The sequence below is a fragment of the Amblyomma americanum genome, chromosome 8 (genome assembly GCF_052857255.1).
Source record: "Amblyomma americanum isolate KBUSLIRL-KWMA chromosome 8, ASM5285725v1, whole genome shotgun sequence".
NCBI classification, from domain to species: domain Eukaryota; kingdom Metazoa; phylum Arthropoda; class Arachnida; order Ixodida; family Ixodidae; genus Amblyomma; species Amblyomma americanum.
Window position 1 is genome coordinate 20,155,437 of NC_135504.1, and position 27,153 is coordinate 20,182,589.

General features: G+C 47.7%; 1 protein-coding gene across 2 annotated transcripts in view; it reads right to left on the reverse strand.

Annotated features, from left to right (window-relative positions):
- The window catches only part of LOC144100121 (kinesin-like protein KIF19), a 105,287-nt gene extending 80,278 nt beyond the window's left edge, over nucleotides 1-25,009 (reverse strand). Inside the window, exon 1 of one of the 2 annotated variants that reach the window (XR_013307527.1) lies at nucleotides 23,400-25,009. Coding sequence is in view for 1 of the 2 variants with exons in the window: in XM_077633155.1 (XP_077489281.1) it covers nucleotides 23,400-23,462 (63 nt within the window). In the remaining variant the exon portion in view is untranslated. The remainder of the gene's footprint in view (nucleotides 1-23,399) is intronic. The other variant, XM_077633155.1, reaches the window with a different exon arrangement.
- Nucleotides 25,010-27,153: the final 2,144 nt, after the last annotated feature.

Here is a 27,153-nt window from a genome sequence, read left to right on the forward strand (position 1 = left end):
GCTGTGAGAAGGAGATGAAGAGAGGGAGAGGTTATGTTAATCTCCCCGATGTCGCTCACCCAAATCAGCTGATTGACCAGGGCGTGGACTCATCGCGCATTTGACCATACGGTGTCGCTTGGCGTCGGCCTTACCTGGCATCGTTTGATTCAATTCGTTGCTTCATTATTTTTTCACCATATCCCTTCGTAATATTGGTCTGCCCTACTTCGTGGTCCCCGATGAACGGTGACGGCCGAGATTTCGATTCGCCACTTCCTTTCGCTTCCGATGACTGATCGATGATGCGTGCTTCGTCTTCTGACAGGACACCTAGGTGTTACAGGGAAGCGGTTTCAATGTTCGTGTTTTTTTTGTGTGTTTGTGCACTTCATGAGGGGGGTGGGGGATTGTAGTGATGAAGATGAACTCGGCTAGCCTGAGAGTGGAAAATCATCGTCGTTGGGGTTCTTGTCTCCCGGACAACCAAATTCAGCCGGCTGTAGTTACAAGAACAGTATCGCCCCTTACAAAGAATTCTTCGGATAGTGTGTCGATTTTACATAGAAATTTGTGAGTAAAGTCTATGGGCTTACTATAGACGAATCCTAATGATAGTCTATAGACAATGGTTGATGCGGTTTAGCGCCCCAAAAGCGACTCAGGCTGTGTGGGACGCAGAAGTGGAAGGCTCAGTATAATTTAGACCACCTGGGACGGTTCTTCGACGTGCACTGACATCGCACAATACACGGGTCTCTATCAATTCGTCTCCATATAAATTTGACCGCCGCCGCCGGAGTCGAACCCGCGCTTTTCGGGTCAGCAGCCAAGCGCCATAACCACTGAGCCACCGCGGAGGCTCATTAATTTGTTACGCGATAGCATAGAATCCTCACAGGGGCAAAAACCCGGCGCCGTCCAGAAAGATCCTGATTGCCTGGTCGGCGGAGACGTCATCAGTGACGTCACCAAAGATGAGAAGCCCTATTGGCTGGAACACAGAGTAATTAAATCTGAGCAGAGGCCCCATGTATCTCATATGCATTGAGAAAAGCGTGTCGGAAGACACGTGTCAATTCTAAGCTTACTTATGGGGCAAATAGCAACGGCGCCATTGTTGGTTAAGGGCAGCATTGCAACCGATGCGGAAGGAGCGTCGGCGCCGCGGGCAGCGGACAGTCACGGGAGAAGAGGGAGCTGACCCATGCGGATGTATATATATAATTGGCTTTTAGGGATAGGAAATGGCGCAGTATCTGTCTCATATATCGTTGGACGCCTGAGCCGCGCCGTAAGGGAAGGGATAAAGGAGGGAGTGAAAGAAAAAAGGAAGAGAGAGGTGCCGTAGTGGAGGTCTCCGGCAAGATTCCGACCATCTGGTGATCTTTCACGTGCACTGACATCGCACAGCACACGGGCGCCTTAGCGTTTTTCCTCCGTAAAAACGCAGCCGCCGCGGTGGGGTTCGAGCCCGGGAACTCCGGATCAGTAGCCGAGCGCCCTAATCACTGAGCCACCGCGGCGGAGTCACTGTATAAAAGGAATGGAAATACAACACTAACGCTTAGAATCACACTTGAAGCAGTATCCTTAACAGCCGGCTATAGGATGGGAGACAGACGCGAAGAAACAACCAGCGGTCCCAACACACGCAGCGATGCCAGCGCCACCACTGCGTCTCGACGCCTAGCCATCCGAGTTTCCATGACGTCACCCTTGGGCGGTCACCGATTAACGAGGACGCGCACCTAATGAGCTGATTTCACCACACGGGTGGAGCAACCGTCTCTGCGTTTGGCAAGACGCGCCAGTAATCTGCGCTCGCGGGGTCAACCTCTCACCCACTTTCCTTCTCGCCTACCCACTATATAGACCACTAGCCTTTCTGCTACTTTCTCATATTGCACATTTTTTTCATCTTCGCGCAAAAAAAAAGAGACAAATTTGATTAGTCTACCCCCACTTAATGTTAACGGAATAAAAAAAAAAAACCCACCGTGGTAACGGGCTCAGCGGTAATCAACATTTGCCCCCACTTTCTCTCTTTATTTTGTTTCGAGCGCAACACGCTCGTCATAATACTGGCGGTTTTCTTCGCTCTTTCTCTTTCACTCCCCTACTCCCTGCGCGATTTCTCCTCTTCTTTCCATTGTGGTGAACAAAGAAGTACATGCTCCGCATAAGACTGGCGGTTTTTCTTGTCTTCGCTTTGTCTGTACGTATATATTTATTTTTTTCTCCTTGTGTCAGAATCTAGCCTGGACTGCGTAGTGTGGTTACACCCAGCACTACTAGCAGGTCGAGCGATGAAGTTCGGGAGGACAAGCACCCACACAAAAGAAGCCGTGTACATAGCAAGCGGAACCCCGTTGACGTCGACGTCTCGCTGCATATTAAATCGATCACGATAGCCGGCGTTTCGTCACTGCCTGGCTGTCTCGGGGCTCGTATAAGCTGATTGGTTCGGGCGGGGTCCGCGATGCTTTTTCTTTTTTGCTGCTTATTTGTTGTTCCGTCTATTTTCTTGTTTTTCTTTCTTGTATCCTGACGTTCTTGGGTCGAGGCGTCACTTATTGTCTACTTTCCTGTGGGTGAAGTGATTGGCACTTCTTTCTTTCGCGGTTTCATTTTTTAGGGCTCAGAAAACTTGTAATCCAATCTTGTTGCACCAGCAGCTGGTAAAACAGGGCACTCTGGCAGCCCGCAAGTGTTGGCAGCACTTTAAATGCGTGCGTGCCTTCACAAAGGTAAAACCTTAATTGGCACAAAATTAATAATAATAATAATTGGTTCTGGGGGAAAGGAAATGGCGCAGTATCTGTCTCATATATCGTTGGACGCCTGAACCGCGCCGTAAGGGAAGGGATAAAGGAGGGAGTGAAAGAAGAAAGGAAGAAGAGGTGCCGTAGTGGAGGGCTCCGGAATAATTTCGACCACCTGGGGATCTTTAACGTGCACTGACATCGCACAGCACACGGGCGCCTTAGCGTTTTTCCTCCATAAAAACGCAGCCGCCGCGGTCGGGTTCGAACCCGGGAACTCCGGATCAGTAGTCGAGCGCCCTAACCACTGAGCCACCGCGGCGGGGCGCACAAAATTGGAGGAGACACTTAAGCTCTGCCCTTAGGGTGTGACGCGATGGCGCAGTGCATTAATTCCCATATATGCACAAGGCCATTCTCTACTCTACAATCACACATCCCTGGGAGTTCTAATACCACTTCTGGCGCAGTCCATGGTGCAGCGGCTAAGCGATGCGCCACTGCCCCTGCGATGGCAGGGGCTCCCAGCGGTGGGCTGCCCTGGCTGTGCTCTTCCCGGGAGACGAATCATTAATTTAACTGCCACATTCCAGGGGAGGACAGTTTGCTCACTGTTCCGTGAGCAGGTTGTGATGACGCCGCAAGGTCACGTGACCTAGGTGGCACACCAGCCTCTTACAGGCTGCTCTCTGGGGACCACCCGCCAGAGCCATACTCGTGATTTTTCGCTCAGAACACGAACGCCGACATCGCCGACGCCGAATTTTCTGGCGAACGGGGCCTGTAACGCTATCGCGCTAAAATAATAATAATAATAATAATAATAATAATAATAATAATAATAATAATAATTGGTTTTTTTGGGGAAAGGAAATGGCGCAGTATCTGTCTCATATATCTTTGGACACCTGAACCGCGCCGTAAGGGAAGGGATAAAGGAGGGAGTGAAAGAAGAAAGGAAGAATAGGTGCCGTAGTGGAGGGCTCCGGAATAATTTCGACCACCTGGGGATCTTTACTGACATCGCACAGCACACGGGCGCCTTAGCGTTTTTCCTCCATAAAAACGCAGCCGCCGCGGTCGGGTTCGAACCCGGGAACTCCGGATCAGTAGTCGAGCGCGCTAACCACTGAGCCACCGCGGCGGGGATCGCGCTAAAAGGGAGCCGGCACTGGTAGCTCTCTCACTGACCAGTGGGCACCCGAACCATCCTGGAGGGCTAGGAACTGACGCGGAGAGTACGGTGTGCACAGGGACGGTAGAAAAGAAAACGACACGTGTCCAAACGATCGCTGTCGCGAAAAAAAAAAGAGCTTTGATAATAACTTCGGGCATATTATTTTTAGCAGCAGGTTTCGTGAATTTTTGCGCTTTCAGTTCAAAAAGAGAGAATTTTAGTCTTTCGCACATAGAGCTCCGGCCTTGAGTAGTATCTCTAATTTGCTGCCTTACCGCAAGCAGAAGAAAGAAAGGTTTATGCAAAGTACTGAGGCTGCGTCCTCATTGAAGAAACCGCCCAAGATTTGGTCATTCATGCTAGAATAGCGGTTTCACGGTCTTTGACTGACTGACTGTGACTGACTGACTGTGACTGACTGTGACTGACTGACTGTGACTGACTGACAGTGACTGACTGTGACTGACTGTGACTGACTGTGACTGACTGTGACTGTGACTGACTGTGACTGACTGTGACTAACTGTGACTGACTGTGACTGACTGACTGACTGTGACTGACTGACTGACTGTGACTGACTGTGACTGACTGTGACTGACTGTGACTGACTGATTGACTCTGACTGTCTGTCTGTCTGTCTGTCTGTCTGTCTGTCTGTCTGTCTGTCTGTCTGTCTGTCTGTCAGCAATGAATAAATGAATTATTCAGGCTGTCAGCCAATCAGTAAACGAATCAGCTAATAATCCAATGAACCAATTAATCAGTCAAGCTAAGGAAAACAATCGGTGCCGTTTTTATTTTTTTTCCCTTTGTCGACTGAACAGTCAGTCCAGATCCATATTGAGAGCCTCGCGATTATCGGCCTACCTAGCTCAGCCTCGCCGTAGACTTAAGGCCACGTCACTGCCCGAGAAACGTCGTCACACCCACGTCTTTTCCTAAAGAAATACCGTACGTGAAAGAAAAAAAACTCTCTTCTCGACGTCACCGTCTCAGGCCCAAGGCGGTCACGAAAGGCAGCCCGCGGAGGGGAGATCGCCGGCCGTTTCGTAATTCCGTCACTGCTTTGAACAGACAGGCATCGACAAACCGCCCGGTCACTGCTGGCGTCATCGTAGAGAGCATTCGCCATTTAACGAAAAGCGATCCGGAGCAATGCGCCAGTCCTGGCAACGCAAGAGCAGTCAGTATTGCAACAGTGTAAACAGGGTAATGACAAACGCTTTACTATGTTTGGAACACAAGGGTCTCAGAAGAGCTCGCATCGGACGTCAGTGCCTCTTAATGGACTGCGGTACGCGTGCTCCCATTGGCTGAAATGGTGGGTAACGTCTGGCATTACGTTGGCTGCTACGTAGTAACGACCCGCAGTGTGTTTTTTCTAGGCATTAGACGACTCCTTGTGAGCTACTTGGTGCAATCATGTAGGAGGTTGTGACTAAGTACTACACCAGGGTGGCCAAATCCTGTTCTGGTGAGGGAGTGCGTTGTCGGTTCAGCAGCCGTATTACGGAACTGTCACAAATTCTGTCAAAAGTTATTGACAGTCACGTCAAAATGGCGAAACGAAGCGACGTCGCCGCGTGACGCAACGAGGAATCAGCCAATTACAGCAGGGCGACGCCCCGAGAGCTGTTATTTTCACGGCGAGGGACCGTCTGCTAAATTTTTATAAAAAGACTTAAGAAGTACGCGACGAGGAAAATAACTAATATTTTACTTCGTCAAAACATTGCGTTTAAAGTTGGGAAATATTAAGCAAAACAAAAAGCATTCCAAGTTGTGCGAATAAATTTGCTGGTGGGTAACTTTTGCTGGCGCGGGGATGCGCTGACGGCGGTAAAACGTCAAGCCGCTTTGCACGAAAGCACCCGATTCCGCGCCGTGTTTATTGTTTTTTACGCGGCGTCTGAAACCAAGCTACTGCGCGGTTGACCTAAGTGCGCGAAAAAATTTGAACGAATGCAGTGAAGGCTACGTGCCTGCCGAGCGAACTTGCAAGGAGCGCATGGAACGAAATCGACGAAGACAACTTGTTGAAGTGTGTGTTGTTCTGCTCTTTCGATCGACGACAAAATGCCAAAAGGTGAGGTGTTGCAACATGTGATGTGTGCTTATCTGTTTATTTTCCCTTGGGAAACAGAAGACGACCGCGAAGTGCCATTTGCTGGGAAAAAATAAAGTGGTTTGCCAGCATATATTTATAAGCGTGTCTTATTTATATGTATCTGTGTGTCACAGAGGTGACGACGGCACCCACCCCTTCCGCGCACTAACTTTACAAATTGCCTCAAACACCCGCTGCACGCATTTTCTCACCGCCGGTTGTGCGATGCAGACATACGCCTCATTATCAGCGGCTGCTTGAAAGCCGCCGGTAGCAAAGAACCGCAGTACGCATGCGCAGCACCGACAACGCGCTCGCACGCGCACGTCCCAGTTAATCGGCGACTTGATCGCACAGCCACTCCACAGTCTGTCTCTCCAGTCGAAAAAGGCGTCGAAACAGCTCGTCCGTCAAGTCAAACGCGTCTTCGTGCGCCCTCCTGCGCCGTTGCTCGCGGCGGCGCAGCCACCTCAGTCGTATTGCCCCGTACACCGCCGCCATTTTCTGTCACAAACGCAACGGTCGAATTGACCGCCTCGAGGGGATCACAAAAAGCTGTCAGTTTGCGCCTGCCTAATTAGGCGTGCAACGTCATCACTTCTGCCACATCCGTGACGTAATCTGCAGCCACCGATGACGCAAAAAAAGCAATATGGTCGCCGGCCACGATCGACCAATCGGAGCGACGCTAATTGACCCGTTTTTGGCAAGTTTTTGACAACATTGTTATTTGAAAGTTCCGTACTACGGCGCCTGGTCACCGAAATCAGGCCGCACTCCAGGCCTTGCTATGCAATTCTATCGGCACGCGGAGTTTATTTTTTTTTCTCAAACCCGCTGGAGAATTGCGCGGCCCCGGGATTCGAACCCCGGTCCTCTTGCACGCGAGGCGGATGCTCTGCCTCTACGCTATCGCTGTAACAGTAGATCTGTTGAAGGAGGGTGGGGAGATTGTGCTACAAAAACTGGCCACCTTGTATATGCAATGCCTTATGTTTTCGAGCGTACCGGAAGCTTAGTAGAACGCTAAAATTAATTCACTTCATAAAAGAAGGGACGTCAAGGGCTTGAAAAATTGTAGACCGATTACCGATTGTATGCAACGGACAGCTTACTGTCGGTAATCACTAATAGAGTCAGGACTACCTTAGACTTCAATCACCCATTTGATCAGACAGGATTTCGTAAAGGCTACTCGACAAAAGCACATATTCGCACTGTCAATCAGGTGGTAGAAAAATGCGCAGACTATAACCGACCCCTATACATAGCCTTTATAAATTACGAGAAAACAGTTCACTCACTCGAAAACTCAGCAGTTATAGAGGCATTGCGGAATCAGGGTGTAGATGAGCCTTATGCAAAAGATACTGGAATATATCTGTAAAGGCTGCATAGCTAGCCCGGTCCTCCACAAATTCAGCACTGATATTCGGATAAGGAAGGGCGCCAGGCAGGGAGAGGCGATCTCGCCAATGCTATTCACCGCCTGTTTACAGGAGATATACAGAGGCGTGATTGGGAACAGCTGGGCATAATAGTTAATAGAGAGAACCTTAGCAATCTGCGATTCGCGGATGACATTGTCTTGATAAGTCATTCAGGGGACGAATTACAATGCATGATCAATGACTTGGACAGGCAGAATGGAACAGTTGGGCTAAAATTTAATATGCAGACAACCAAAGTAATATTCAAGAGTCGGGGAACAGCAGTGCACAGCTGGTGACGAGGGACTGAAAGTGGTAAGGGGATAGGTGTACTTAGGGCAGGTAGTGACCGTAGATCCGGATCAAACGAAAAATAACCAGATGAATGAGAATTGGGTGGAACACATTTTGCAGCTTTTATCAGATCATGAATTGCAGTATACCAATACCCCTCAAGAAAAAAGTACATAACGGCTTTATCTTATACCGGTGCTCACCAATGGGGCAGAAACGTGGATGCTAACGAAACTGGTTGAACTTTATTTGAGGACAACACAGCGAGCTATGGAAAGGAAACCGATAGGTGTAACGTAAAGAGACAGGAAGAGGGCAGAGTAGGTCAGGGGTCAAACTAGGGTTAATGACGCCCTAGTTGTTATCAAGAGGAAGAAATGGGCTTGGGCAGGGCATGTAATGCGAAGGCAAGATAACCCCTGGTCCTTAAGGGTAACGGAGTGGGTTCCAAGAGAAGGCCAACGTAGCAGGGGGCGGCAGACATTTAGGTGGGCGAATGAAATTAAGAAGTTTTGCGAGAATACGGTGGCCGCAGTTGGCACAGGACAGGGTTAATTGGAGAGATATGGGAGATGCCTTTGTCCTGCAGTGGGCGTAGTCAGGCAGATGCTTTTTGTGAGCTTGTTCAGCTTTCTTCCAATTCAAATAATATTACCAAAAATAAAGGGTACAGTAAAAGAAGGTTACGGTCGCTTCTATCCTGACGTCACAGGCTGCCCTGAAACGACTGTGGGAAAAGAACAGCTCGCATGGTTTGCTACTATCCCCGCTTGAAAAATGAACGATGAGCGCCTCTGGAGGCAACACAGCCCCGTGTAGACTAGCGCCCCCCAACGCAGGTAAAGATTCCAGATCTGTGGTTTCAATTTTCGCCGGGATCGAATGGCTTCAAAGCACTTCTTACGCGTTCCATTCCTAGCATTTGACTCGCCCAGTGGCCAGTCTTAACGGAAGCGGAAGCTTGGCTTTTCTTCAGCCAAAGGCTATGAACAAAGCAGTCGCAATGAAATTAAAGTGGAAAGCATCTTTATATTCTTATATACCCTCTGGTTGCGCTGATATTGCAAATCCTACCACTACTACTTCCACTAGTCTTGTCTGTCTGTCTGATGCTGCCAGGAAGAAAGTGCACAGGCCTGCTCACTGGCTCAAGCCGAGCCACAATCGCGACCACGTGCAGATAGTAGGAGAGTTGAAAGAGGGGATAGAAAGACAGGATAGTAAAGACGCGCTAAAGACAAGGCCGATCCCGGAGGTAGTGCAATACCGGGCCAACCGGTGACGGGAGTGAAGCATCCTTCAAACTCTCCGCCACACTTCCAAAAATAATTCGAACTTGGACCCGTAACAGATACTCTACGAATCCGGACAATCCACTAGTCTTGCTTCAATTCCTGCCGGTACAAATCCTACTGTGCACTCCCGATCATTAGAACTCGCTTAATTCGAACAACCGGTTTATACGAACTAATGCTCTGGCGCCATCAGCATCAAATGCATCGAGAAAGTTTACAGTCGTGCCCCGTTAAACACGACCGCCATTAATATACACAATTGGAATTATGAATGATTTGCTTGGGGACAAGACTTGTTCAGTGTATTTACGGTTCGTTTAAGTGGAACCTGCACCGAGCACACTGGGACCCATGTACTTTTTGCCGCGTTAATGCGGAAAGCAATGAGAACAAAACCTCCACTACCGCAAACAGAGAAGTTTCATTCCCTGAATTTTGAGAGGACACCAGTGGAGGATAATAATAATAATAATTGGTTTTTGTGTAGAAAGGAAATGGCGGAGTACCTGTCTCATATATTGTTGGACACCTGAACCGCGCCATAAGGAAAGGGATAAAGGAGGGAGTGAAAGAAGAAAGGAAGAAGAGGTGCCGTAGTGGAGGGCTCCGGAATAATTTCGACCACCTGGGGATCTTTAACGTGCGCTGACATCGCACAGCACAGGGGCGCCTTAGCGTTTTTCCTCCATAAAAACGCTTGAGGCGTCTCGTCTATCCCACGCACACTGGTCACCTGTCATCCTATTCACCAGTGGAGGAAGAATTCGTTTTTGGGGAAAGGGAATGGCGCAGTATCTGTCTCGTATATCGGCGGACACCTGAACCGCGCCATAAAATAAGGCATAAAGGAGGGAGTGGGAGAAGAAAGGAAGAAAGAGGTGCCGTAGTGGAGGGCTGCTGAATAATTTCGATCACCTGGTGATCTTTATCGTGCACTGACATCGCACAACACACGGGCACCAGAGAAAGGCAATGCGAAAGTGCAAATGGGGCAGTTAGTGATAATACTTTTTTGTGGTTTCATGCTTTACAGTGGGAATGTGCCGGTCCGCTCAAGGCGCCTTATTTATTTGCTGTATTGCACGAATGACACTAAGGAAACTGCCACGTTGAAAGGAGTATTGGGCAGCTAACAGCCGACTAAGCACAAATATGTACTAGTGGTTCATGGGATGCGATCAGTCCTAATAGAATATCACTCTATGAGACTCAATGTCGTGCCTCTTGGACTGCTAGGTTCTTAAGCGGCACCGTAATACATTAAATGGATACCCGGATTATCCTCGTGGAGCTTTGAAGATATTGTTTAATTTTGATTTCACTGACCACACTACGCATAAAAGTAGTCCCGAATTCCAGACCATCCTTTTAATAATAATTGGTTTTTTGGGGAAAGGAAATGGCGCAGTATCTGTCTCATATATCTCGGCGGACACCTGAACCGCGCCATAAGGGACAAAGGAGGGAGTGAAAGAAAAAAAGGGGAGCCGTAGTGGAGGGCTCTGGAATAGTTTCGACCACCTGGGGATCTTCAACGTGCATTGACATCGCACAGCACACGGGCGCCTTAGCGTTTCGCCTCCATAAAAACGCAGCCGCCGCGGTCGGGCTCGAGCCCGGGAACTCCGTATCAGTAGCCCAGTGCCCTAACCACTGAGCCACCGCGGCGTGTGTCCTTTTTAAAATTATATATCTTCACGCTTCGTTATTAATGACGAGCCGATATATGGACAGTTTTTCTCGGGAACTATAGAGTGTCCATATTACCGGGACAGGAGTGTAAATTAATGTGAACTCTGCATAATGAACTACATTTGGACCCATTAAAATTATTAGAATCAATAGTCGACTGTCCAAATACTACCATTTGTTGACACACAATAGAGAAAAAAGAAAATAGAAAAAAACTCTACCATAAGAGACCCAACCGATTGATGCATGTCCGTGCGGCTTTTAGTTCATAGCTGCGTATACATGGGATCGGGAACAAAGCACCGCGTCACCAGAGCCGACCTCTGCTCGATACCAACCGGCTTCCTAGGACGCGGGGCCATTATAAAGGACGCTTTCTCGTGCACACGCATCGACCGTCAGTGTGCGTGCCAGCGAGCGCTTAGGACGTGCACGCGGGCTTCCATAAGCATAGCGGCCGCTACTCTCGAACCCAAAACGCTGGCGGTCCCCGGTTTTCGTGGGCAAAGGCTGGCCCGATCGCTACCAGGTCAAGTTTGCCGGCTGTTTCTCGCTCGCACAGGGTCGCCCCGAAGGAGCCCGTCGACGTCAACACTCCGTGCGCGGGAGGACATGGACGCGAAGCCTTTTAGCCATATTGCTTTCCCAATATAACGCTCCTCCGGCGATACTTAGCAAGGAAACCCCGAGCAATATGCGCGTAACGCTGGCGAGGCTGCGTCCCTGCATGCCTCACGCTCTGGTTTTGAGAGGCACATTAATGGATGGCCGCGAAGGTCGACGGGGCTCAGTTTAGTCCGATGTTTGTGTTTTGCTTCTGCAGTAAATAACCTTTTCGCTTGCGTCTAATGGAAATAAATTGAACGGTTGTTTTTGTCTTTCTTCGTAGCCATTGTGGCTTCACTTTCGAATGATCGAAGGTTCCTGCTGTTTCGTTTACACCTGTCTGAGAAATAATAATTGGTTTTTTTGGGGAAAGGAAATAGCGCAGTATCTGTCTCATATATCGTTGGACACCTGAACCGCGCCGTAAGGGAAGGGTAAAGGAGGGAGTGAAAGAAGAAAGGAAGAAGCAGGTGCCGTAGTGTCTGAGAAAGATGAGAGATTTTTCGACGGAGGTTTCGAATGTTGTTTCGCGACGTGAACGTTTAGGGCGACAGAAGTACCAGGAAGGCTTTGCAGGGGTTGCAGAATCGTTGTCACCGCACTAACTGCAGTACGTCATCATCATCAGCAGCCTGACTACACCCACTGCAGGGCAAAGGCCTCTCTCATGTCTCTCCAATTAAACCCTGTCCTTTGCCACCTGCACCCACCCTATGCTTGCAAACTTCCTAATCTCATCCGCCCACCTAACCTTCTGCCGCCCCCTCCTACGCTTGCTTACGCATGTGGCAGTAAAAAAAAAAATGAAGTCGCCACTGCCACATCACGTTATATACCCTTGTGCGACAAATGAGGATACAGCATTGCAGTGTGCGGCCTGCTCGACGATGAGAATAGGACGCTCGTGGTCACGTGACTTAGGTACGTGTTTCTAGAGTACGTCCCGGCGAGAAAGGGAGGGGGGGAGGTGGTAGTCGAGAAGTCGAGAGGGTGTTTGCTGGCGACTGTTATAGGAAAAGTTATGTAACTGAAAAGTTTTGGTACCGCACTGATTCTTGAAGTCACACAGAACCGAGGTTCAATATGGTCAATGGGGAATATATAATGCAGACTTAGGTGTTGCCTAAATGTTCCCCAGCGGTTGAGTGCAGTATTCGCATGGTTTTCGCTCAGGGGCCTTTAGGAAGTCCATTAGAGGCACCATTGAACCCTGAATGGATGAATGGATTTTACTGCCATCCACTTTGAATCGGGACTGTGGCGAGTGCCTTCTTGCCTAGTAAATGTAAGTGCGTCTATTATTTATTGACGTGTTAGCATCAGAAGGGTGTTTGCGAGCCCTTACAAAAATTTCTTTGTACAGTCTATAGACTGTCCATAGGCTTCTGTCTGTAATGTCTACAGACTTTCTATACACAAACCCTGGAGGACAGTCTATAGGCAATACAGATTCTATAGACAGTCTATAGACCATCTCTAGATTTATGGTCATACACTTTGATTAGACTGTTGTCCATAGACAGTCTATAGACTATGGATAGATAAATAGAAATGTCTATAGGACGGCAATACAATCGATAAGAAGTCTATAGACTGTCTATATATCATTTTTGTAAGGGAGCGGAAATGGCGACCGCCGTCTGTCAGTAGCCAGCGGCAGGGGGAAGCCTGCCCACCGGGCCACGCTCGAACTTAGTCTAGTACCTGCGATGTAACGAACCTTAGTGTGCCACCTCGGATATAATGGACTCAAGTAGCGGCCACGCAACTGATGCCATACGCTTTAAGCCTCGCGCCGCATGTAGTCGAAGACGAAGTCCCATGGCTAAAAGGCCAATTTTAAGACAAAGAACGCAAACATCCCTCCTTGCAACTAGTAGCCACGAACTTCTGTATCTTTTTATGTTTTGAGAGTTGCTCAGTGAGCTACAACCCGCAGCTAACTTATGCAATTCCGCAGCATTCAACTAGACAACGTGGCAAAGCAGAGTCAGGAAACAGGAAAACAGCAGTGCAAATGAGAGGCTTCGTGGAGACAACAATAAGAAAAGCGAAAATGCGTGTCCAAGCGAACGAAAGTGTAACACTTTCTTTGTTCTGTTCTTTTCTTCTGTGAAATAAAAGGTCAAACGAAAAGGCCGAAGCGTTTCCAAAAACAGGCTTAGCACTCCCCTTTCGAAAGCCCCGCGTCGAAAAGCAGGCGACCCGATTACGTGACGGCAGACGACGAGCGCCGAGCAGACGACACCACAGCCACCAACCAGTGTTGCCAGGCGTCCGCTCCTTTTGCTTTCTAGTTTTCGCCTTGAATGCGTCGGTGGGACGCTATTAATTTTTTTCCCCCAATTTTCCTCGCTCACGTTCCCACCTGGCTAGCTAGCTGGCAGTGGCGTCAAAAAAGGCGTTTTTTCTTTAATTTTTTTTTTCTGTAGTATAATTCCTCTATCCGTTCATCGTCTGCTCTTCGAAAATGTAGACTGGTGTCTTCTTTTTCCGGCGGATAACCCCCCCCCCCCCCCCTCCTCTCGACTGCACTCTAAATGCGTTACGTGATACACGGTAACGCCACCATGCTCGACTGCTCCGGCATTCTGAACCTCGCTCTGTGCTGTCCGCCGGCCCGAAGTCAGCTGTGCGTTCTTTATTTTGTTCTGCGACTCTAGAACCTCGTTTGCCAGGAATTTTGAGTCAAGCGATATCCATCAACCACTGCATCACCCTGTTCATAATAAGCTAGTTATTCGTCAGAGCTCTTTCATTTTAAGAGTTGAGAAATTCAACTTCGAAATCCAGGTAATCAGCCTATCCACTTTGCGAAGGATGGATGGATACGGCTGAACCCTTTACATCGGGCGGTGGCTCAAGCCACCTAGCCATGTCTTGTGAAATTTTACTCCTGTCTTGCTTTTAGCCACCAATCAGATAACCTTCGCTTGGTTACTTCTAACCTCTTAAAATCCACTTTCCCTTCACTATCCCTAAACCCCAATGCCTTGGGTAAGTCAGCCCCGCTGCCTTCCACTGTAGGGTGAAGCCCTTTACAGAAAAGTATCAAGTGTTCAGCCGTTTCCTCCTCCTCTCCGCACGCAATGCACAAAGTGTCTATCTCCTGGTACCTGACTCTATACGTCTTAGTCCGCAAAACTCCAGTCCTGGCCTCAAACAGCAAAGAACTTCCCCTACAATTATCATAGATATTTTCTTTGACAATTTCCTGTTTAAAGGTCCGGTATGTTTCCAGTGCCGATTTCGTCAGCATCCCTGTTTTCCACAACTCTCTCTCAGTTCCTTTAACCTTTTTCTTAACCGATAAATGCTGATTTGCCCCCTTACTGCTGTCCAGATATTTGCTTGTCAATTTTCTAGTTCGCTTTCTCCATTTCGTGTCAACATTCTTTATATACAGGTGTCTGAAAACTTTCCTAGCCCACCGCTTTTCCTCCATCCTTCTCAATCGTTCCTCAAATGCTATCTTACTGCTAGCCTCTCTGCTCTCGAAAGACGCCCATCCCATATCCCCCTGTACCCCCTGATTTGGTGTATTGCCATGTGCTCCCAAAGCTAACCTCCCTACTCCCCGTTGCCTAATTTCCAGCCTTGCTTGAACATCTGGCCTCATACACAGGACCGCATTCCCGAAGGTCAGGCTAGGGACCATCACCCCTTTCCAGATCCCTCTTACCACCTCATACCTATTGTAATTCCACAGTGCCCTATTTTTCATGACAGCTGCATTCCTACTAGCTTTATTCATTACATATTTTTCATGCTCTGTCAGATACTCAGCACTGTTATTTATCCACACCCCAAGATACTTGTACTCATTCACTACTTTTAGCACGAACTCCTGTATTCTATGCTCGCCGCCCTCTTCATTAAATATCATGACTGCAGATTTTTCCTTACTATACTTGAAGCCTAATCTATCTCCCTCTGTACTGCATATGTCTAACAACTTCTGCAGGTCTTCCTTGTTGTCAGCCATTATCACTATATCGTCCGCGTATATTAGTCCCGGTAATGTCTGTTTAATGAATTCCCCTTGCTTGAAAAAAGATAGGTTGAAGCCTAGTCCACTCCCCTCTAGCTTGGCTTCCAAACCTTGCAGGTACCACATGAACAACAAAGGGGACAGAGGACATCCTTGTCTAAGCCCCCGCTGTATCTCTACAGGCCCTGATACATTTTTTTCCCATTTTATGAGCACTCTGTTACCTCTATATATATCTTTTAAAAGATTAATTACTCCATTTTCCACATCCAATGTGCCCAATATGTCCCACAAATGCTCCTCCAAGGCTAGCAGATAAGCGCGCCACCTAGGAGCGGCAGATAAAAACTGTCGCTTTTCTTCGTGAGAAACTTCAGAACTTCGTCGCCAGAAAAACTTCACAAGGCCTGAAATACATTGCTTGTTTTAGCTTTTCTCGGAGTGTTATATCCACGCGTTCTTGTTACTGCATCTGTTTCAATGGCTTCATTGGCAGGCATTAGCGCGGTTATCAGCAGACTGGGAGCGTGTAACTTGTACGCAGTTCCTTTTACTGCCGACAGGCATCGCGACAGTCAGCTAAGCCCGGAGTTTTGGCTCATCAGAGTGCAAGATTTCAACGCGTTGATGCTATGGAGCGTTTCTCAATTGAGATTAATAAATAGCTCTGATTGGACTTAGTAGGCGTAGCATTTGAGTACCGCGTATGAGTTTGTAGCTGTTGGCAGGCGCGATCCCGCTGCCGCATTTCGATGCGAACGAAGTGCCCCCCCCCCCCCCCCCCCCCCCCACAAAAAAAAAAAGAGAGGCTCGCGCACTGAGATTTGAGAGCCCAGTGTAAAGGAGCCCTGTATGGGAACTACAGTGTGTTTTGCAGCCCACAGAGTTGGCTTGTCACGCAAAAAAATACCCATTAACCAATATCAGCCTTGAGCGACGGCTCTTAATCCCCCGTCATTTTACCGATATTATACGGTATTGCCCTCGGTGAAGCGAATATTTGCAGTGCTCTTTACGTCCATTTTTCTCCGGTGAGGTTTCTTTGAACAATCTGCTACTAGCTCCCAAGAGAACGTAAGAGCACCTGAGAAAGACTGAGAACTTACTCTTACACTCTGAACACGAATCCGCCTATACGAGAGTAAGAAGGGAATAAGCTGTACTCTAGCGCTTTCCCTTTCATAAAATAAAAAGGAGTGCTCTAGAGGACAGCTTACTATTATTTTCAGTCCTTTCTGTTTAGAATGTTGGGTCCCTCTGTGAAAGGCATCACATGGGTGTCTTCCTCATGTGGCTACAATTAGTGGGCTTCATTAAAGAGCTCTCATCCCGTCTAGTTGTCCAAAGACAGCTTTTTTTTTTCTACTGACCCCGCATGTATAAACTTTCTGTTTACAAGATGGCAAATAAATAATTTCAATTTCATATCCCTGCTACCAGTACACCTTTACCACCATCGCGGTCGCAAGTAATATTATTACTGAACATAACAGCATAACACGAAAAAGAATGAAAACAACAACAATAATATTAATAAAAGAATATTTGATATTTGTTTAAAGACCTCATAAACAGCCAGAAGTCTGAGTAGCGCAACACAGAAATCAAGAGCAATATAAATATATAAATAAATAAATAAATAAATAAATAAATAAATAAATAAATAAATAAATAAATAAATAAATAAATAAATAACGGCTAATATCAACGCTTCGACACAGCAATCAAGAACCCAGAAAGCGAAGCAAAAAGGACGGACGAAAATTTCGCAAGTTGCAGGTGAAATTTTAATGCAGCACACCCGAAGGAGGCCTTCAGGGGCTCGCAGGTTGCAAGAAATAATAATAATAATAATAATAATAATAATAATAATAATAATAATAATAATAATATTAATATTAATAATAATAATAATAATAATAATAATAATAATAATAATAATAATAATAATAATAATAATAATAATAATAATAATAATAATAATAAACAAGACAAGGTGAAGAATTCACGCTCGATTAATAGAGTCGGCTCCATAAAAGCTTCATAGACAGGCAACATAGCAACTCACGCACGAAAAAAAAACAACACACGAACGCAGTTGGAGAAAAAGCGCTAGAAGTAATGCGAGTAATGACGACTAAAATCGATAGACACTTTGTAGAAGCGTTTATGAAACGTACCGATCTCAGTGCTTTGTGTCTAATCTATGCTAGAGTAAGAAACGGCTTGAAAGCACGGACAATGCATCAAGGAAAAGGGGTGCAGTTTGAAAGAAGTCAAGAATGGGACGGAATTCACGCGAAACGGCTTCGCCTTATTTCGCAGCAGACGCTTAATAATTCAGTCCCAGCACCTCGCACCGTAAAACACAGAAAATGATTTCTAGAAAACGAGCGACGGGTGAGGACGCGATTCGTGGAAAGCGTTTATCGACGCAGCTATCGGAAAACCCAGGAGCGAAAGGGTAAAAGGGCTCCGCCGCGGTGGCTCAGTGGTTAGCGCGTTCGGCTACTGATCCAGAGTTCCCGGATTCGAACCCGACCGCGGCGGCTGCGTTTCAATGGAGGCAAAACGCTAAGGCGCCCGTGTGCTGTGCAATGTCAGTGCACGTTAAAGATCCCCAGGTGGTCGAAATTATTCCGGAGCCCTCCACTACGGCACCTCTCTCTTCATTTCTTCTTTCACTCCCTCCTTTATCCCTTCCCTTACGGCGCGGTTCAGGTGTCCAACGATATATGAGACAGACATTGCGCCATTTCCTTTCCCCCAAAACCAATTATTATTATTATTATTATTAAGGGAAAAAGGGAACTGACACCCTCGCTTAATGGGTTGCTTTGAGGAGATAACCATCTTTGGTGCACTCGCGCTCTGGCTGTCAGCGATTATGGAATAATAAAAAAAAGCAACGAATCAGACCATTCGAGCAATTGCCCGTAGTCTGGCAACATTAACATCTATTGGCAATGTCCGGCCATAAGCAACACACAGAGCAAATACTTTATCGTGGCACCCTTTCCACCGAAATAATCGGCAAAATCTAAGTACCGTAATTTCAGGACTATAGCCCGCACCCGGTGTATAGTCCGCAGGGACGAATTGCGGTTCAAAATAAGTTCTTTGGATTGTTCGAAACCAGTACAGAATGGGTGAGAGTGCGAAGAGAGAGAGAGAGAAGTCAGGTATGAAGTTGGAGATCGACGATCTCAGAAGTACCGCTCAAATAACGAGGCCTCGATTTGCGCAGGAACGAAGTATTGAGAGTTCTATGCCCTGGAGTGAATTCATCTTGGCTGACGGGGGTAATGATGCCTCGAATAGAGAAGGCAGTCGCCGCTTCATAGTTTGCACTCGACGAAAACAACTGCGTTTTATCTTCTTTGCAACCTTTCTCGACTCGATCGTGTCAGCGGCTCCTCTTGTAAACAATTACAAGTTCACCCCATTGCTTCGTAGAGCGATTTACCTCGGGTGAGCGCCCGTGCCCTCGTTTCAAATCGCGTCGCCTGGGATTCCTTGGACGATTTCAGTCTCCATCTATGACTCTCACAACGAGCAGTACAGATGCGAAAAAAAAACGAATAAATGGAGCAGCCCCAGAGTCGATGAAACCCTCGCGCGCCGCTGCCCCTCGTAGAATTCTCATCAATCATGCACATTCTCCGACCTTCTTTTTGGTCAAGAAAAAAAAACAAATAAGATGGAACCCGGGCCGAGACCTTGAGGCATCGCTCTCTGCCCAACGCACGAAGAAGGAATGAGGAGAAGAAGAGGGGGGGGGGGGGGGGGGGGGGGGGAGTACTCTGGTTCGCAACCACCGCTAGTCCGATAGGCTGCAGTTCTTATTGATTAGCCTTCACCTGAGTAGGAGACGGCCGCAGGAAACAGCTGTTATATTTCTCGTCTTTTTTTTTCTCCTTTCTTCCTGGCTTCTCGTCTGCAAGGGGGACCCGCGAAAACAGAGAACGCGATTGAATCGAAGCCGGGTCGAAGATAAGCCTATTTTTGGTTTGTGCGTTTTCTTTAACTTCTTGTTTTCTCGCTTTCTACGCGTTAAATTTTCTCCCTCTTTTTTCTTTTTTTTTTGCGCGGAGTTTTGAAACTCCATCTTTGTGTACAGTTTTTTGTCCTTTGTTGAGGCATGTCCACCGGCGATACCCTGAAAGGCTTTCAAAAAGTTCCGAGATTTTTAGGCTCTGGCGTATATGCTAAGCCAGGAATCCCGCCCCACTAAGTCGCCTCGTTCTCTCTTCCTTCTTTCACTCTCTCCTTCATTCGTTCCCTCTGGCATGGTTGAGGTGTCCAACGAGAGGAGAGACAGTCACCGCCCCTGTCGTTTCCTTATCTAAACTTCATCCGCTAAGGTTACCTGCTCTATAAACACGAATACGCATATATTGGATTATAAAGGGAGTAAGCTGGCTTCCAGCGCACTCCTATTTATAAAACGAGTGCATTGGAAGATGGCTTACTCCCCTCATACTCGGTTCTGTGTAGAGTGTTGCAGACGGCCGGAGGATAGCGTTTTAAAGTAACATACGCGTGTCACAATAACGCTAGCAGGCTCATCGCCCTTACAAAAATTTCTTTAGACAGTCTATAGACTGTCCGTAGACTTCTGTCTATAAAGTCTATAGACCCTTTATAGTCGAACACTAAAGAACCGTCTATAGGCAATACAAATTCCATAGACAGTCCATAGACAATCTATACATTTATGGCCTTACAGTTTTAGTAAACTTTCGTCTGTAGACTATAAATAGACCAAAATAAATATATATATAGCAAGGCAACAGTCTATAAGAAATCTATAGACTGTCAATAGACCTTCTTTGTGAGGGCGCGCTGGTTTCGATGCAAATTGCGACTCGATGGCCATCGACATGCCGGCACCACAAATGGCAAATATTAACACTGAGTTCAGCAGAGCAGCTGTTCGCAATGCCGTGACACGGCGTATCGTTGAAAACCTGTGCTGAATTTATATTACTGAATAAATAATGAGCTCGCGGTTTTCATCCAATTTTTCATAGCGGTGGTAGCTATAATTTGACACTTGGTTTTCCGTTGCTAGTGCCTCGTATTTGTCACGTGCAAAGACTTCCAAAACTCAATGAGCCTACACACCAAGCACACAGTGGTGCAAATATCGGGTTGCCGTAGCTCATGCGGTTGTCGGGCCAACTCGAAAATGCAAATGAAGCTGGGCGTGAGTACATACAAATAAACAACAAGAAAAAAAACGCTTCACTGAAGAGCGGCCAGTTTGCCGGCCCGCGCCTGACGTACTGCGGGAGCCCTGGGTGTAATTGAGTTTTAGCAGAGCTGAAACGTACTAGCGGAGAAGTGTGACGGATTAGCAGACATCTGCTGCGCACGCACAGTGGCGTGTCCCCAACTGCATGGCACTGCGCTGCCGGTGCCCTGTCAGGCCGGTATAAGTCCACGCTAGTACGACTTTATTCTATAAAAAGTCTCCCGTTGTGCTTTTGCTGGGGACAGAGACCGTGGGAAGAAAAACAGGGTACCAGAAAAGACCACAGTTAAAGGAATGTAACGAATTAGAAGTGAAGCAAAAAAAAAATGGAGTGGACACTTAAGCTCCGACTTGAGGGTATGACGCGATAGCGTTAATGGGTAAATGCCCATACATGCAGAAGGTAAATAAATAAATAAATTGGTTTTTTGGGGAATGGAAATGACGCAGTATCTGCCTCACATATCGGCGGACACCTGAACCGCGCCGTAAGAGCAGGAATAAAGGAGGGAGTGAAAGAAGAAAGGAAGAGAGAGGTGCAGTAGTGGAGGGCTCCGGAGTAATTTTGACCACCTGGGGATCTCTAACGTGCATTGACATCGCACAGCACACGGGCGCCTTTAGCGTTTCGCCTCCATCGAAGCGCGGCCGCCGCGGTCGGGTTCGTACAAGGGAACTCCGGATCAGTAGTCGAGCGCCCTAACCACTGAGCCACCGCGGCGGGGTTATGCAGAAGGCCATTATCTACTTTACATTATTAGATCCCTAGAGTATCTATCACCTAGGAAGCAGGTGGGCCACTTAGGTCACGTGACCTTGCGGCGTCACCACAACCTGCCCACCGGATAGTGAGCAAACTGCCCACCGTGGCAGGTGGCAATTAAATTAATGATTGGTCGCTCGGGAAGAGCTAGTTAGTACGCAAAAGGCCCACCGCTGGGAGCACCTGCCATTGCTGGGAAGTGATGCATTGCTTAACATGTAGATTGGGGTTAGAAGTTACATATTCTGGAATGTGTAAGCGTATGCGCGGACAGAAATGGTTCGTTGCCTCGAAATCTGCGACTTGTCTGCCAGTGCGAAATTTGATTTATTTGAATTTATTGGGGGATGTGTGGAAGCCTGAAGGCCTCATTGATAACCAGCGTTCCGGCTGGCGTAGATGAACGCCCTTCTTGAAGCCAAGCATAGAGTGCGTGTGGCTACTGACTGGCATGATACCCCGTTCAACGGCAAAACATGCATCACTGTATTGTATGCTTTCATGTTCGGACATTCGCGTTGCTTGGTGAGGCGCCGAACGCAGTTTTCTCGGCGCCGTGGGATTCTGAGATAATTTTTGGTGTGGGAAAATTCTACTGCTGCGGGAGTTCGCATTGGTTCCGAAACCAGAAATTTCTCTAATGTTCAAGTTCGAAACAAAAGCGGAGAAACGTTGGCGCTTCTTTCATAAAAGCGCGGCAAAGAGTCGATTGACCAAGATGTGTTGGAAACAGCGTACTTGACGGTGCGGTGGCTCAAAGGAAACTACGGCGTTCTACGCCTATTATGAGGTTCAGGGTTCGACACATGATCGTGGTAGCCGCGATCTATTAAGTCATGAAGAATATACACGGTGTCCTTGCTAAAAAGTAACCATGGTTTAAAAAAAAGACGAAGTGTCCAATACCAGTGAAACTAGCCAAGCGCTGTTGGAAAGTCGCGTGGCCTAGTCTGCAGCATTTTTTCGTTCTTTGTTTACTAATTTGTGAAGACTAACTAGTCAGCTTTTTAATCATTGGCTTCAGGAATAAAGTGTAAATGCATAAAATAGCTGACTGAATTTTTTGCATCAAGGCGGTCTTTACTGGCTTTAGTGAAAGAAAAACCCGCGAAATACAAAAGTGGCCACGTGACAGCCAGAAAGCTCTGTCCACAACAGCGATTCGGGAAAAAAAAAAAACAGATTTTGTTCTCTGAGTTGCGTCTTAGAACGATGAACCAGCACTGCTGTCACGTGACATCTGCATTTTGCACGCCCTCTTTTAAGGCCGGCAAAAAAAGATTCTTGAAGAGTAACTTGGTATGCGAACATTTCAAACGGCTGTTTCTCAAAACAATCTACAACTTCCGCACCAACACTTTATTTTTGACACCAATATTTAGATGTTGTTAATTATTTTTATTAATTAATAGGCTTCCACAACTTCCGAACTGACACTTCATTTCTGAAACCAATATTTCAAAATATTGCCAATGTTCTTTACCAATTAAGTTTTCATAGCTATGTTCGTGAATAGGCCAAGCGAGTCAATTGGTTTCGCTTGCCTGGGACACTTCATCCTTTTCTAAACCTTTGTTGCCTTTAGCTGGGACAGCCGGCAGATATAAGTGCTGACATATTTCAGTGCACGTTATGTAGAACACCAGATCGAAGATATTATTTTAAATCCTCTTCTACTGCGCCTTACAATGACTGAACCGGAACTTCAAACTTTATACTCATTAAAATGAGTGCTCCATGACCTGAACGCGGAAGACGTGCAAAAACTACGAGTACGGCTTGTTTGGCACAAAGTGTCTGTCTTGTCTTTCGATTTCCGCAGCAGAAAGTCTCCCCTGTTTCACTCGCATGTTATTTCTTTTCTTGTTCCGGACGGCTGTGGGCTTTGCTCAAGACATACTCCCGATGAAGCTCACGCTATCTAGAGATCTAGGTATGAAAGGCCTAGCATGTCAATACACCAAACCGCGACTCCGTTCGTAAGCACAGACACAAAAAAAAAACATCGAAGAAAAAGTGACAGCAAATAGGTTGAGTTCTTACCAGCAGTCGCTGCACCTTCGCTTCGTCACCATTCTCTGATGCGGGCGCCTTCCGGTTGGCCATGTCTTTGTCCTCTTTTAAGTTCACACAAACTATTTAGTACTGGCACGGGTTGACATTTGTTCTGGTCCAGTTTCTAAGCAGAGCACCCTTTTTCACTGGGACATACAGAACTGAACTGCGCAACCGGTTCCTCGCATGAGCTGCTCGAACCTTGCGTCCACACTACTCTCGTGGGGGCTAGTAGTCTTGAAGACTGACAGTTCCGTCGTCTGCCATAGATGCTAGAACAGATCACAACGATGGCCGACAAAAGGCAAGCCGGAGGAGCTGTTTTGCTTTCTTGAATAAAGGTTGCATGTTGACTATCACCTACACCAACGCTGAAGACGGTGCAGTCTTCTCAGAAGCGACTGCCTGGGATGACTAATCATGGCTGTGGCATACGACGAGATGCGCGCAGTGATTAAGCAACCGACCACTCAGACATGATCCAAGTCATTCCGATGCAAGCCGGCATTCTTCCGTCGTCGATCAAAACCGAATGCCACAGCAGAACGCGTGGTTGTTGAAGTCTTTCAAACTTCGATACTGCGCTAGAAACGAAGAATGGGTGTCTAAAACACGAAACGGCCAGGTCACAGGGAAACGGATAGTCCCAAATGCAGATCGTACAGGCTGGCAACAGGAAGCGATGAATGCGGGGACTCGACCAATTAGCGTCCAGGCTCGCAGACGAGAGAATCGCGTGAGCAGAAAGTTGCTAACGCAGGTCTTGAGGCCAAGATAGGCGGGCGCACTTCACAGTTAAGAGTGGACGCTGTTCTCCTACGGCTACGTGCCTTATATTCCGACGCACGGAAGGTATATATCTAACGCAGTAATGGAGGACGACACCACAGAAGGCGTGTTAAACGTGGTGCGATGCGTTGCTACCTTCAGAGCACAAGGGTTACTAAACACAAAAGTAACATATGGCAGACGACACCACGTATCAGTAGTTTTGCTCTGACTAGCAGAGCAGAAGACAGAGGCACTTAATACGCTGCTCGAACAATCAGGGCGAGTGCTATGGGACCACTGCTGTTGTTTGAACTTTACAAGTGGCAGACGACGACGATTTCCACAAGTCCGGCTTCAAAGTTTTCATGGCTGGCAGTAAACATTCGCAGCATGATGTTCAACGAACGACGACGCAGGACGCACACGAAGTTCTGGAGCACAGTTTTAAATTCGAAAGTGTTGACAACTTGCAGATGGCGCTGAAGTTCCAACGGCTTCGCTCTTTACTTCGCAGAGCAGACGACAGATGTGTTGAACACGCTGCTAGCAGACGACAAACGAGGGCAACCAAGATGTTCAACTTCTACAGAGTCGCTTCTTCGAATCGTAGCAGACGAACGCCGATCTACGCGCCTAAGTGTTGCGCGTTCCGGTACACTGTTCTGGATCGCGTTGAGCAGCGCTCACGGCGGCGTCGGCTTCGCAAAATGTTCCCGCCGTCACTGGGAAGCCTGGCGCCGAGCTCGTTCTGTTTAAGCGGCAAAGAAAAGTGTCCGAGGATCGATCCCGCCCGCTCGCACGGCTGCGGCTACTGCGAACGCTACTACTGGGTGGAGCTCTTTGCAGCCGCGGAACCGGCAGTCGATCCAGTCACGTGACAGCCCCCCCCCCTTTCTCTCCACAGCCGCGGCGTGCGTACGTGATCCAGCCCTGGTCACGTGTCTTTGGGTATTCACGAAGGCGCGCACATAGACAGCCGAGGGCTTGCTTCTCGCTGGAGCTGCACGGGACAGCTAGGGTCGATGTGTCGTCGCTGAGGTAGTGACACAGTTCTCCTTTTCTTGCCGTTTTCACCTGCTTTTTGTTTTGAGCTTCCCGAATGTCCCTTGTTTTCTTGTTTAGTTTTTTTCCCGTGTCGTTGTTCTTGCAGCTCGCTTGTATAGCGCTTTGTCATTTTGACAGTTTCACTTTAGCCATCCCTGCCTCCGGAAAGAGCGATAAGAAAAACTGCCACGCGACTATTATCATTCGCTTTTGTATGTTATCAGCAGTCAGACTCCGGGACAGAACTGCTGCGTTGCAGGCGAAAGATAACGGGCGCTTATCTGGGGCGAGTTTGTTCTGCCTCGGTTTCGAAAGAGCGCTGACGTCATCAGCGGCAGGCGCTTCCGAAAAACTAGAAGCAGATGGGCGTGGTGGACTCTCGCCGAACGAGCAAGACACGGGCGCACCAGCAGAAGTACCGGGCCAAACCGCTACGAGGCGTTAATGCCCTGACATGGGACAAGGGTGCGCCTCTAAAACCGGGCTATTTTTCGGCCGCGATTCCCAGGTGGCATGGCGAAACTGGGTTGGGTACGGGGCACGTGGCGAGGTCTCCAGCGACACAAATATGAAGCAATCGCCTAAACCTCGGCAGCAGTAACAATGTAACGTTTTTATTCTTGCTTTATTGCAAGTTCATGCTCGGTGGACTCGGAACACGTGGAGGGGCCTCAAAAAGAGCTCCTTGGTCATACCGGTAGCCAAGGTCCTCATACGTAACCTGTATTAAAGCCGGGCAGTGTGATTGGTGTAATATTTCGAGGCTAGCAGATTGTCGCGCCCCCTTTTGTATTTAGATGTACCGCCCGACGCAATCCAAAGCATATGGCGGACATAATTTGATAGCGAGTGCGGCAGCCGAACTCCTGTGCTCGCCACACTTCCTACCCTTTTGCTAACAGTGCTGGCAGTCATTTAATGATGACCATTTCGATAACCAGCCGTTGCACTTCAACCGTTACATCCGCTATAAGCATAGGGTGCCATAGTCTCGCAACATCAACATTATTAAAACACTTGATAGTAACCGGTTCCATGATATGCGAGCCGATGTGAGCTTAACAATGAAGCTTAGATAAAGTATTGCTAAGTGTTTTCGAGATCAGAGTTCCTGCAGGTACAAAAATATTCCGTTTAAAAAGGTTTCAACTCTTGTAGTGGCAGTGGACCTTCGATTTTGTGTCTATATCTATGGTCGCCATGATCTCCGCAAGCTCTTCCCGTGCTATTTCTCTGCTCGTCCCTTGCAATGATTTCCTGGTGGTCCATACATAGGTTCTTGCTGCCCCTGCGGAGATCATGATCGCATCCTGCGCTTGTATTGTTGGGAACGATGATAATGATGGATTTTTACGGCACAAGGGCATCTGTGGCCAAACAGCGCCATGACACAAGGTATTTTCTTCTACTCAAGGTGGGGTCAAAGACCCATTTCCCAAGCATTTAACCCCACATAAGCCGAGCACCAGGCCAGGGGAAAGCTTGTACCCATTGTATCACCGGTGGGTACCCGGCGGAGCTGGGGATCGAACCCCGCACCTCCAACGCAAGCTGGGCGGATGCTCAGACCACTAGGCCGCCGCTGCGGTGCTGGGAACGTGTCGAGGGACTTTTCGATGGTTATTTATTGATTGACGACGTCTGTACGGGGGTTGATGGACTTCGACGAGCGTAGCCGTCCATCACGGCTATGCTCGTCAAGTCCATCAACCACCGGAGCAGACGTCGTCAATTTTCGATGATTGTTTATTGATTGATGATGTCTGCTACGGTCGTTGATGGACTTCGCACTAACTTCTCAAACGCAAGCGTGAACCCAGTGAAGGCATCAGAAAGAATTTCGAAGAATACGATGTGAAATAAAATGCTCAGAAAAAAAATAGACTGCAGCTGCCAAAATCTGTGTCCGGCTAGGTTTGAAAAAGCT